This window comes from Physeter macrocephalus, chromosome 9 (assembly GCF_002837175.3).
Source record: "Physeter macrocephalus isolate SW-GA chromosome 9, ASM283717v5, whole genome shotgun sequence".
NCBI classification, from domain to species: Eukaryota; Metazoa; Chordata; class Mammalia; order Artiodactyla; family Physeteridae; genus Physeter; species Physeter macrocephalus.
The window spans coordinates 13,544,621-13,558,359 of NC_041222.1; the positions used below are offsets into that span (position 1 = coordinate 13,544,621).

A 13,739-nucleotide genomic window follows, 5' to 3' on the forward strand; every position below is an offset into this window, starting at 1 on the left:
AGAAAGATCTATTGGAAGTTACAGGAAGTCAGTTTCCCCATACTAGTCCTTGGTACAGTCACTCTATACATTCATAGAAATGGTCAGGAGAGGTTGTACGCACCAAACTGTTAACAGGGATTATTTCTAGGGAGTACGATGAGGGGATGGTGAGCAGGAAGGTGGTGGACAACCTTTACTTTATACACTTCAGTATTGTTTGCAGATACTTCATTGTGCATCGATTTTGTGTCACCATCAAACAAAAAGACCCAAAATGTGCTCAAAAAAAGGGACTGGTTAATATACTATGAAGTCATTAATAAAAAGAGTGGTGGTAGTGTAGAGCTTTTTGAGTTAACGTGGAAGAATGTTTATGGAGGAAAATCAGTGATACAGAACTTTATCATGAGTCTGAAACCCCTCCCCACTTCGTTATTTTGGGGGCCGTATACACATGTGCACAGAAACAAGGCCTTGGAGGGTGCACGCTCAACTGTACCTGTTAACCATAGTTTTCTCAGGGGAGTGGGCTGCTGGGAGGGGAAGCAAGGCCTTTCACTTTCATTTTTAAATTCTGAATCATTTGCAATTTTTACAAAGATCATGTATAATCTCTATAATAAAAGCAATAAAGGACATAAATGTCTTTAATGTTGTGTAAGTACCTTGTACTTGCCCAAGTTCCATCTGGAATGACGTATATTCATTTTTCAAGACATTAACTAGGGCTTTACAGATTTCTTTTAGGGATAAAGGCAATTTCAATTCAGTTAGTATCTTGATTTCTTCCTCTTATACCAAAAAAAAAAAAAAGTGTATCTGACCTTGTACCTAATTTATGACAGTACTATCACTTAAAGTACAGCAATTATGCAACCCCTTAATTTGAATTCTATATTGCAAGTGTTTTTCACTAAGTGACCTCACGGGCAAACTGAAGGCATAAAGTTAAAATCGCTATATTCAAAATAAAAAACGTAGAGATTAGAATTAAAATCTAAGAAAACAACTCCTATAAGCATATATACTTGAAATTGAACTTTAAAAATCTTGGCTTATTGAACTTTAGTGGGGCTTAGTGATCTTCCCTCACTCGGTAGTCCTAGTTTCGAAGAGCATCGGAAACCTACACTTTATCACTATCTTTAAGTAAAAAAAAAGGGCGCCCTGGGCAACGGGTCTCGCCCGGGACTGAGTCAGCGGCGGGGCCGAGAAGTTCAGCGGGAGGCAAAGGGCGGGGCTTCCTCCCGCCGACTCCGAACCCGGCTCAACTTTTCCGAGTCCACGTCTCTTCCTTCGGACAGGCGTGTTTCTCCAGGTCGGGACCAGCCAACGTGACAACCACAGACCTTTACAGAAAGAGCTCCCGTCCCACCTCGAGGACCTCCCTCAGCCGGGGCAGCCCGGGACAGCTCGACCAAGCCCTTCACGGACTGCGGCGCGCGGCCCCCCGAGGCCGAGCCCGCCTCTCGCCTCGCTTCTGGGCGCCCGCGTCGCGGCGCCGAGCGCAGCATTCCCCGGCATGGAGACCGGCTCGGACTCAGGTCAGAGGCCTGCGCGTCCGTTCCGCGCCGGGGCCGCCGGAGGCTGCGCGGGCAAGGAGGGGAGGCGAGGAGCGGCTAGGCCGGGCCGCCGGTGAAGGCCGCCGCGAGCCGGGTCCGCGCAGGGAGCGCTCGCGGGCCGGCTCCCGCGCGCGGGGCGGGCGGCGGCAGGTGGGCAGGACGAGCCGCGAGCGAGCGAGCGAGGGCGGGCGGGCGCGCGAGGGGCCCGGCGGGGGGGCCGCTGGGAGGATGGCTCAGCTCTTTCTAAATATAAAACCGGCGTGAGTTGGACGATCGCGGCGCTGAGCCGCAGAGCCGCCGAGCGGGCCGGGCGTACCGGGCCTCGGCCGACGGACAGCGGCGGCTCCGCAGAGGCGCCGGACTGCGGGAGCGCCCGAGTCGCGAGCTCGCGGGGGACGGCGAGAACTGCGCGTGCAGCGAGGAGAACGCAGGCGGCGGCGACGGCGGGCGGGCCTCGTGGGCGCAGCTCGGCCCGCACCGAACTACCAGAGGCGGCTACCGGCCTCTGCTGCACCGAGAGCGGCGAGCCCCCAGTGCCGCCTGTCCGTGCCCTCCCCCTCCGGCCCCTCCCTCCCTCCCTCCCGGCGCAACATGGCTGCGGCCGCCGCCTCCGCCTCCCAGGACGAGCTGAGTAAGTGCCACGGCGAGCCTGCGGCCGCGAGCCGGAGCCGCCGCAGCGCCGGGCCGGGGGCGGCGGCCGGGGCCGGGCGGTAGGGCCGGGGAGCAGGGCCGGGCTGGCGGGCGAGCGGCGGCCGCGGCGTGCGGGGGGCTGGGGCGCTCGGGCCTGGCGGGCGGGCGGGGCGCCGGCCGCCGCCGGCGTTTGTAGGCCTCAGGTTTGCACCGTCACGTTGCGAAATTGAAACCGGAGCCCCGGGCGGAGCCACCTCTGTGTGCGATCCGCCCCGGCCCGGGGGTGGAGGGAGCCTAGCCCCTTGCCCGTAGGGGCTGGGCGGCCGGAACCCCAGGGGGGCGGGCTGTGTCTGCCGTCCCGTCTGACCCCTCCGTGGACCCCGGGCCCAACTGTTGGCCGAGTTCTAGAAGTGGAGCTTTCGGGGAGGAGGAGAAGGTGCCGTGTTGTGACACTAGAAATCAGCGGAAAGGTCAGGAACAGGCGGTGACCCTCAGGTGGAGCAGGAAGGACGGGCGGGCAGGGAGGGTCGCGGCGCTAGCCGCAGGGAAAACCTCGGGGTGACAGCGCTTTCAGAAAGGAGAGCCAGTGCACACTTGACCTGAAACGTTGCAGTTTTCCGGGGGACGGCGATCCACGCTCGGGGAGAGCGGTGGTCACCCTTAATCGCAGGCCACCTCGCCCGCCGCCCGGGTTCGCCTCGGTGCTTTGTGGGAAGTGTAGTCCCCGGGCGCCGCAGGCCCACGCTGGGGTCATAAAAACTGACTTTTCCTAGGACATGCAAGACAATTTCTGATTGCCTTTAGGGTGGTTAGGTGAAAAGCTTTAGGCTGAGGTGTTTTCTCAACGCTGCCCTTCAGTTTATGAAGAACAAGAAAGGTGTTATTTAGGGATGAGGTGGGTTTTAAATGGAATGAAGTCTGGGTGAGGTGTCTCAAGCCTTGTGACGTTTCTGTTGTTACAGCCCCCTCTGAATTTTCATATTAAAGTAGCTATACGCACAATAATTTTTGTTTCTTTGGTGCTTGGCAGTTTAAAGATACTTTTATGTACATGATTTCACTTTTGTCCTCCTAACAGCCTAGTAAGGCAGGTAGGTAGTAATTATCCTTGTTTTAAAGAGGAGGCCGGCTTAGAGAGATAAGTTCCTTGCTGCTTTGACACAAAACAGTGGTGTTTGCTCATTTTGAGGCTGAGATAAAGAATTGGTGTCACCCTGGGCAGGATGGAGAGTCTTGAGTAGACAAGGTCTCATGCGGTGGTTAGAGATAGACAGGGCCTGATAGCCACAGAGTTGATTGCTTGTGTGTCAGTTCCGAGCTGGAGCACCACCAGGCCTTTTGGGGAGATCAGCTCCCTGATCTTTTTTCTTTCATTTTTTGTTATTGTGGTAAAATACACATAACATAAAATTTACCATCATAACCATTTCTAACTGTACAGGCCAGTGGTCTTAAGGACATTCATATTGTTGTGCAACCATCACCACCGTTTGTCTCCAGAACTCTTTTCATCTTGCAAAACAGAAACGCTATGCCCACTAAACCCTCCCTTTCCCCCCTCCTCCCAGCCCCTGGCAGCTACTGTTCTACTTTCTGTCTCTATGATTTTTTAAAAAAAATAAATTTATTTATTTATTTATTGGCTGCATTGGGTCTTTGTTGCTATGCGCGGGCTTTCTCTAGTTGTGGCGAGTGGGGGCTACTCTTTGTTGCAGTGTGCGGGCTTCTCATTGTGGTGGCTTCTCTTGTAGCGGAGCACCGGCTCTAGACGCTTGGGCTTCAGTAGTTGTGGCACACGGGCTCTACAGCGCAGGCTCCGTAGTTGTGGCACATGGGCTCAGTAGTTGTGGCACATGGGCTCTACAGCGCAGGCTCAGTGGTTGTGGCACACAGGCTCGGTAGTTGTGGCACATGGGCTCAGTAGCTCCACAGCATGTGGGATCTTCCTGGACCAGGGATCGAATCCATGTCCCCTGCATTGGCAGGCGGATTCTTAAGCACTGTGCCACCAGGGAACTCTCTGTCTCTATGATTTTGATATCTCTAGGTATCTCGTGTAAGTGGACTCATACAGGATTTGTCTTTTTGTGGCTGGCTTATTTCACTTGGCATAATGTCCTCAGGATTCATCCATGTTGTACCATGTGACAGGATTTTCTTTTTTAAGGCTGAGTAGTATTCTACTGTATGCATATGTCATATTTTCTCATCCATCTGTCGAGGGACACTTGGGTTGCTTGTATGTTTTTAGCTATTGTGAATAATGCTGCTATGAATATGGATGTACACATCTCTCTTTGAGACTGTGCTTCCAGTTCTTTTGGATATATACTCAGAAGTGGGATTGTTGGATTATATGGTAATTCTATTTTTAATTTTTTGAGGAACTGCCATACTGTTTTCCACAGTGCCTCTACCATTTTATGTTCCTACCAGTGGTAAACAAGCGCTCCAAGTTTTTCTAGGACCTCGCCAACAGTTGTTATTTTCTATATTTTTGATAGTAGCTATCCCAGTGGGTGTTAAGTTGTTCCACTGCAAGATATCTGAGTTCATGTTGTAGCACTTAACACATTAAAATAAATTACTAGTTGGAATGGGGAACAAAACTAGAGGAAGAATTGGATATCATTGTTAAGTGGCTGATGTATTTGTATATATGCATTGTGCTTCTGTACATCAGGTAACTGTTAAAACGTTTTTAGTTCTTCTGGTTGAGGAATTTATTGGCTTTAGCAGCTACTGGAAAAATTAGGAAGAAATAATTCCAGTGCTTGCTTTTTCATTGTTTTGTTTGGTCAAGTCACCAGTCTTTGGCCACAGATGTCTGTTGACTTGGTTTCTGCATTTCTTCAGGTGAGATTAAATACTTGGCAGTTGGTACCTTGGAATAATTTAACTTGAAATCACACTCATATATACCGAACACGTATATAGGAAACTTCAAATAAACCATTTTCAGTTTCAGAAAGGTTATTGTAAAAGGAGAGATGGCTGGTAAAAAGGTGCTTTTTAGAATTCTTCTATTAAAAAAAGGAGCTAAGTATCTGAATATTAGCTGGCTATTATTTCTGACTAGTAGATGATAAAAAAGCAAACTACTAGATGCCAGCATTGTTTTTCCCCCTAATATTTTATCATAAAACTCTTCAAAAATACAGAAAAATTGAAAGTGAGCATTCATATACCCACTACCTAGATTCTACATGTGATATTTTACTACTGGCTTTATCACATATCTGTCCATTTTCAAGCCACATTTAAAAATGTTATTTTAGTTATTTTATTATTTAAAAAAGATTATGGCAAGATACACATACATAACATAAAATTTATCATTGTAACCATTTTTAAGTGTACAGTTCAGTGGCATTAAGTACTCAATCCATCTTATTTTGATACATTTCAGAGTGAATTGGAGACATCAGTACACTTACCCCTAAATATTTCAGCACAAGCATTGTTTTAAGTGCTTTGTATATATATATTTTTAAGATTTTTAAATATTTATTTTATTATTATTTATTTTTGGCGGTGTTGGGCCTTCGTTGCTGTGTGTGGGCTTTCTGTAGTTGGTGAGCGGGGGCTACTCTTTGTTGCGGTGCGCGGGCTTCTCACTGTGGTGGCTTCTCTTGTTTCAGAGCACGGGCTCTAGGCGCGTGGGCTTCAGTAGTTGTGGCACACAGGCTCAGTAGTTGTGGCTCGCGGGCTCAGTAGTTGTGGCTTGCAGGCTGTAGAGTGCAGGCTCAGTAGTTGTGGTGCATGGGCTTAGTTGCTCCGCGGCATGTGGGATCTTCCTGGACCAGGGCTCGAACCCGTGTCCCCTGCATTGGCAGGCAGATTCTTAACCACTGTGCCACCAGGGAAGCCCCTATATTCTTTTATTCATTAAAATAATCCTAAGAGGTAGGTAAAGTTCTTACTGCTGTTTTATGGAGTGGAAAACAGACGTTTTAGGTTCCCAAGGTCCCTCAGCTAGTAAGTGGTGGAGTTGGAACTGGATTCCAGGTGGCTCACAGGCACTCATAACCAGCCTTTAGGCTGTTTTACCTCCTTGTACCATAGAATGTTCATGCTGATGAAGAGATCAAATCAGATGCATTGCTAAATTCTCAGCTACTTGTTACTTTAATCCAATTATTTGACTGCTGTTTAACACTGCTATGGTGTACAAAAGAAAGATGAAAGTCTACTGATGGAATTATAATACTACTGAGAAGAAAGAGGAAGAATACTTGTAAACAGATATGTAAGGACCAAAGTGTATGATTTGTTATAGTTAGTAATGCTAGAGTAATATTATCATTTTGGGTTCCCAGGTCTGTTATTTTGAGATGTATAACTCTTAACACTGCTTTTCTATAGATTTTAAATCAATGCGTTTTACCTTTGCATTTGAAGTGATATACATGTCATAAATTTAAATGAAATCTGTAGTTGCTTTCAGTTGTATCTGATACTACACTCTAGGAGCTCCTGAGAAGTAGAATTGACAGGTTTGTCTTTTACCTATCTCTTTTCTTTTCTTTCTTTTTCTTCTTCTCTTTCTTTTTTCGAGTAGTATCATGGAGTAGTATCATGTATGAAAGTTGTCAAAAGGTAAGCAGGATAACCTTGGGTTGGGGTTTGTTATCCTTTCAAAAATATCCTGTCATTGTCACCTTGAGTCAGGTGATTGTAATTGAATAATGGTAAAGCTAATGTTTTTTGAGAGCTTACCATGTGTTCTAATTACTTTGTACGAATTAATTGATTGAATCCTTACAACAACCCTGTGACTTCGGTACTGTTGTTGTCTGGTGTCACTTCCCTCATATTACAGAGTTAGGGCTTGAACTCAGATTTTTTGATTCCAAAGTTTATGTTAATTCTGTGCTGCTACTGTGCTAGTGTCTCTGAAAGGGAAAATATAGTTTATAAGAAGATCAACATGGCTTTTTTCCCCATGTCTTGCTATCCTCCAGAAGAAAGCTGCTATAGTGTATAAAATGTGGCAATATTTTGGTTCATCGAATAGGACATATTAGATTTGGGAGTAAGATGCCAAAATAGAGAACAATTAGTTCTGACTGTTAAAGGCAGTTCTAAAATCTAGTTTGTAAATTACTTAAGGTCATAATCTGTAGTTTTCTTTCTTTATATTTAGGGTAATATAACTGTTTGGAATGGAATGGAATTCAGTGCAAGGCATGTGGGCTAGTTTTTCTTCTAATATTATCCTCTGCCAGTTCATGGAAAAGTTGACATTGTAGTTATATTTCAGCAGTGGGTAGGGAGATTTCTGACAGAGGGAAGGAAGCATTTGAGACTTTTCACCTGGTCAGCTGTTCATTGGTTTCATGTTCTGGGCTTTATAATTCTAAGGCATCCTTAGAATTTGATCTTCATTGGGATAAAGACAGCTCATGAAGGAGCAACAGCCTATAATCATAAAGCACATTGATGCTATTCAACTTGACCACTCGACACAGCCACTTCAGTTGCAAAAGTTGGCCAGATAATCAACATGTCAGGTGTCTTCTGAGAGAGTCTCTGCCGGTGCCAGGCATCCTAGTGGCTCTTTTAGGGGATGAGATGGGGAAGCTGTGTGTGTAGCTGTGTAGGTGAACGTGATTCTGTGAGCACACTGAAACAGCCCCAGAGAGATGGCTGCTTTAGTGACAGCCATATATGCAGCTGAGCTGAGCTATGTAGAAAGGCTACATCAAGCCTGTATTATTTTAATTTTGGGTACTTAGCCAGATCGGAAGGTTAAAATGGAAAATAGTGATGATATTTCTGTTTTTTATAATTTCTAGCTTTCCACTTCTACTCCATCTTGTTTTTTTTTTTTTTCTTTTTTCCGGTACGCGGGCCTCTCACTGCCGTGGCCTCTCCCGTTGCGGAGCACAGGCTCCGGACGCGCAGGCCCAGGGGCCATAGCTCACGGGCCCAGCTGCTCCGCGGCATGCGGGATCCTCCCGGACCGGGGCACGAACCCGTGTCCCCTGCATCGGCAGGCGGACTCCCAACCACTGCGCCACCAGGGAAGCCCCCCATCTTGTTTTGAATTATGCTTTCAGTAAATTGTAATATTTAATAAAGGCCAGTGTTGGTGAGAATAGTTGGCACTGGGGCGTTCGACCTTGTTCAGAAGATAGATGTTAAAATTGTAGGCACTGCCAGTGTGCTCAAATGGTCTGATCTAAGTTTCTGGTCTCTGTTTTCAAGCCTGGCCGGTCTCTGCCTTGATGCTTGCCATCTTATATGACTTGTTTTCCCCACACATTTTCCAATTCAATAAGCAGTCTTTAAAAATGGAGTTACTAACTTATGGTCCTGGCCTCACAGGGCTTATAATTCAGTGTAGAGGCAAATTTATATATAAATATAAATAGCTAATAGGAAGTATGATACGAAAAATGCCTAACACAGTTCTTTAGCAATGTCAAGGAGTGAGGATAGCATTCCAGGCTAAGGGAACAATAGCTTGAGCTCAGTCATAGAGTTTGAAAACTATTGTGCATTTTCAGGGAAAGTTGGAATGAGTCTGATATGCTAGAATGGGGGTACTATGGCTGCATGAAGTACTAGGAAAGGAGTTAAAATTTGGAGTCTGAGACTTGGCCTTTCTGCCTTTTACAATTTGGGATCTTGAGCAGATTATTTTACCTCACTAAGTTTAAGTTTCTCATAAAATTGGGATAATTAGAAATACTCATAGTGTTGTTAGGTTTAATGTATATGTTAATGCACTGTGTAAACAATTAAATTCTGTATAGATTATTATTTTTAGTGGAGGGGGTGGTAGGAGATAAAGCTAAGGGTAAGGTTGGGACCAGCTTGTCTAGGAATGCCAACACAACTAGTTTTTATTTATTTTTTTGGCTGCGTTGGGTCTCTGTTGCTGTGCGTAGGCTTTCTCTAGTTGTGGCGAGCGGGGACTTCTCATTGCGGTGGCTTCTCTTGTTGCAGAGCATGGGCTCTAGGCGTGTGGGCTTCAGTAGTTGTGGCACAGCGGGGTCAGTAGTTGTGGCCCGTGGGCTCTAGAGTGCAGGCTTAGTAGTTGTGGTGCACCAGCTTAGTTGTTCCGCAGCATGTGGGATCTTCCTGGGCCAGGGCTTGAACCTGTGTCCCCTGCATTGGCAGGTGGATTCTTAACAACTGTGCCACCAAGGAAGCCCAACGCAACTAGTTTGAACTTTGTTCTGTTGACAGTAGAGGACCATCAAAGGCTTTCAAGCAGGGGTGTAACCTGAGTACACCCTTTTGTAAGGATAACAGGTGGCAGTGGTATAACATTGATTGCAGGGGTCCAGAGACCAAGAGCAGCAAGACTAAAAGGAAGATATTACAGTAGCCAACTTAGAAGAAACTTAGGGTCTGAACTGGGATAGTAGAACTGGATTTGACAGGTAATATAATCTAGAATCCCTAAAATATGTAGAAGCTATTGGCTGAGTAGTGGAGAGTTATTCAACAGAAGGAGGAGTTAGAGAGGATTCCCGGAATCTACCTAGAGATTAAGCGGGTCGAGAGTATAGCCTCTAGACAGATTTGGGGAGGTAAGAGTGGAGAGAAGAGAGAGCAGGTTTGTATTCCAAGAAATAAATCATTTGTTGAATGAATGGGTTGAATTATTGAGGCACCCATGTTGAGTTGCTTAGGGAGACTGTTTTGAATAGTGACTAAAACCTCTGGTGTTGAAGTCAGAACTGATTTTGAATCTTGACTCTGCCACTTTTTAGTTTTAATGTCAAGGAATCTAACTTTTAAGCCTTAGATTTCTCATCTGTAAAATGGGATAACAAAACTATTTTACGGGGTTGTTATAAAAATGGGAAGAGATAACGCATGTTAAGAACTTGGTATAGTGTTGGGCACATGGATTACAGGTGTGTGGGAGCTTTGGTTCTGAAACTTGGGAGAGTGTGGGGTGATGTGGACGGATTGTCCAGAGGACAGCTGTCTGGGGGCTATGAATATATAGGGATGAGAAGAAGACAGAAAAGAACCATGGAAGGGGATCAGAAGTGCCTAGAGAGGGCAAAGGTTTCCCAGGGTTATGACTGTCAAATGTTTGCATTCTCTTATAATGTGTTAATCAAGTGTGCCCATCCACTAATACTCTTCTTATAAAATTATTGTGTAAATCAGACACTTTGTTCTAATTTTAATGTAAGGTTTTGTATGTTTATGATATATATGTACACACACACAATGTATGTTGTATTGGAGTTTTTTAGCTTTCAGTGAGTAACTAGCAATATATATGTATTTTAAGTATTAACATATTTGTTCTACACACTCAGTTTTTTTAAATTGAGTATTGTTGATTTACAATGTTGTGTTAGTTTCTGGTGTACATCAAAGTGATTCAGTTATACACACACACATATATATATACACACATATATTCTTTTTCATATTATTTTCCATTATGGTTTATTACAGGATACTGAATATAGTCCCTGTGCTATACAGTAGGACCTTGTTTCTACACACCAGATTTTACTTATGGACATATTCCTTACTATTTCTCCAATTTGGTAATCACTATGATTTCCCCCCCCGTATTCTGAATTTGCAAAGCAGGGCATCAAATTAGGAGTTCTTAGCATGGAAATGAAAATTGTTTATTTTGTTTTTTTAAATGGTAGCTATGAGTATAAATCTTTTAATTGTTTTTTTTTCCCCCTGGTGTTCCAAATAATAGATTCTTTATACAATTGCATATGTACGAGTGGATGAACACACCATTGGTGATCCAGAGGATTTTTGTCAAGACTGGATAAACCATGTATCACATTGATTGTAGAGGTTAGTAGATTTAGTTCCTTAGGATGTGTGCATTTTTTGTAGTAGCATTTAAAAATGCATAGGTTATCAAGTAGCAATTTCCCCCCAAGATCTTCATGGGTTTTTCTCCTTTTTTAGCTATCCTGAGAGAATCAGTGAAGTTCATTTTAGTTTATATATGCTTGAAGCTTCTATTCTCTGTCATCACATAAACATTAATTTAAAAAATTAGCAAGCAAAAGATAAAACTTGAAGATGTTCTTTAGCAGTGTGTGCAAGGAAAAGGCTGTGGGTGTTAGTTTACAAGTAGTATTGTCTGCCACGACCACGAAGTATGATTTTATGTGCTCCAGGAATGTCATCATGGATTTAATTGTTTTATTTGTGAAAAGAGGTAAGGAGAAAGGCATCATCATGGTATTTGGATATTCCTGATTCTGCCATTTTGACATGCACTGTGATGGAAAAGCCACTTAATTCTACTTTGTTCTGAGGCTGAACAAGAATATGGTGTCATTTTCACTCTTGGATGATATTGGATGGTCCTTTGATTGAAATTCTGTAAATTCAGATTGTAATTCTCTGATATCATGAGCTCAATATCCAGGGAGTACCTGAGATTTTGTAGCTTCAATCCAAAAGTGCATTTTGTTGCTGTCTTTCAATTTAACTACTGGATTCCCCTTCCCGCAGTGCATTCTATTGTTTTTTGGTGTGTATGTTGCTGCCAATGGTGTATGATGCCTTAATTCATTAGGTGGAATTTTGAGTGATGGAATGAATGGAATATTTTATAAACCAAAGTTCAACTTTAGAATAAATTTTGGCTTATTTTTACTATTTCACATATCTTCATTCCATTGTAGAGAAATGGAAAATTGGAAGGTTGGAGAAAGTGTTTAGAAGAGAAATGACATTATTTGCACCTAGATTCTTTTTTAGAGCTTTTGGACCTGTATGGATGTGTTAATTGCGATATACCGGAGGCAAGCAGGTCAAACCACAAATGCTGGGATTTAAATAGTGACTTAAATAAAAAACATTCTAGAGTTTACACATCCAAATGAGCATTGTTCTAGGTAATTAGCCGCTTTGTGTGGATCTTAACTATCATACATTTGACTTGTATGCAGTATGAACTCTTGCATAGAATGTATCATCTCCTTTAAGCTGACTTTCATAAGCTGAACTAATCTTTCTGCTCATCAGTTTACTAACACTGATTTCTAACTGGGTGTCTGCCAGATGCTGTATCTGGGGGAAAGGGCCTCCTTGGGAGTTGGAAGTGTTTGTGGACCTCAGTGCATCTGGAGTCTGGCACTTGTTCATTAAATCTAGGGTACAGATGAGCGCTGCTGTTTCCTCACTTGACCCAGCCCTGCCAAGCTAACTCTGTGATGTCTTCCATCCCTCCTCCTTTGTGTGTGGTGTTGCGGGGGGGTTGGGGAGTGATGGGCAGGGCCTGTGTGTGAACAGGGAGGCATCGCCTTACTTTGGGCTATACTGGGTTCGTAGGGGGCTTAAAGTAGCCTGACATCATAAGCAAATGGCTAGGACTTCAAGGCTTCTTTCCCCTTTCCTGGAAACAGTCTAGTCACTAGTGCATCCTGTTGCAGGGGTTTCCACATTGGGGTATCTGCTTGGGCCCTGGGGGTAAGACTGGTGGGCTAGGGAACGGGAAGATGGCTTGTCTGATTCCCTTAGTTCTGGGGGAAAGGAGTATCAGCAGGGACTTTGTCAGCAGGAACCTCCTGCTCAGGACCTCATTGCCTGCAAAGGTTCTTATCTACTGACCCCTTGGTTCTTGGGCTGCCCTGGGTGGAGGGAGGCAACTCCCGCAGGAACCATGATGGATTATCTCTTTCTGGGAATGAATCCTCCCCCAACCTGACTTACTATATTTGTGTTTACTGCTGGACTTTTCAACATTTTCCTTTTAATACATTGGTGTTTAATGAGTTCTTTTTAAAAAAAGTGGGGAATGGGGGCAAGCCTGTATTTAAAAACACAGAAGTAGGCATCACAGTTCTAAGCATTAATTCCTAAAGAAGTATCCTACTGGCCTCATTTAGATTTTGCCAAGTATTAGAGTGGCATTTAGTGAATTGAAATGGTATATAGGAACCAATAGATGATGTGGACTTTAACTACCAGTTAGTATTTGGTTAGATTTTTAAAAAATTAATCAATTTATTTTTGGCTGTGATGGGTCTTCGTTGCTGCACGCGAGCTTTCTCTAGTTGCGGCGAGCAGGGGCTACTCTTCATTGTGGTACGTGGGCTTCTCACTGCGGTGGCTTCTCTTGTTGCGGACCACGGGCTCTAGGTGCGCCTGCTTCAGTAGTTGTGGTGTGCGCGCTCAGTAGTTGTGGCTCGTGGGCCCTAGAGCGCAGGCTCAGTAGTTGTGGCACAAGGGCTTAGTTGCTCCGTGGCATGTGGGATCTTCCCGGACCAGGGCTCGAACGCATGTTCCCTGCACTGGCAAGCGGATTCTTAACCACTGCGCCACCAGGGAAGTCCTAGATTTTTAATTCTGGTAGATTGATCTACCAGAAGAGGTTGAGTATTACATACAAAATCTAGATGCGAGCTAGGGCTTCCTTATTCTTTGTAGTTTTAGCCTCAGACTCCTAATTGCAGATTGTCAAAGTCCAGAGGTACTCACCCACCTACCCCTGCAATCTATCACATCCAATTTTTGTGAATTTCCTAGTTTAGTTTAACTTATGCTTTTCTTAGCTTCTGGGCTCCCATTTCTTTTTTTCTCTCCTTTTTTTTTTTTTTTTTT

At 44.5% G+C, this 13,739-nt stretch overlaps 1 protein-coding gene across 7 annotated transcripts in view; it reads left to right on the forward strand.

The window, feature by feature from the left end:
- The first annotated feature begins 1,295 nt into the window (after nucleotides 1–1,295).
- Nucleotides 1,296–13,739, forward strand: part of ECPAS (Ecm29 proteasome adaptor and scaffold) — a 102,109-nt gene continuing 89,665 nt past the window's right edge. Inside the window, exons 1-2 of one of the 7 annotated variants that reach the window (XM_024126067.3) lie at nucleotides 1,296–1,526; nucleotides 10,870–10,973. In XM_024126067.3, coding sequence (XP_023981835.1) covers nucleotides 10,952–10,973 — 22 coding nt within the window. In that variant the 5' untranslated portion in view covers nucleotides 1,296–1,526; nucleotides 10,870–10,951. Of the gene's footprint in view, nucleotides 1,527–1,850; nucleotides 2,176–2,497; nucleotides 2,645–10,869; nucleotides 10,974–13,739 lie in introns of those variants that run through there. The other 6 variants (XM_028493653.2, XM_007112048.4, XM_024126068.3 and 3 more) reach the window with 6 other exon arrangements.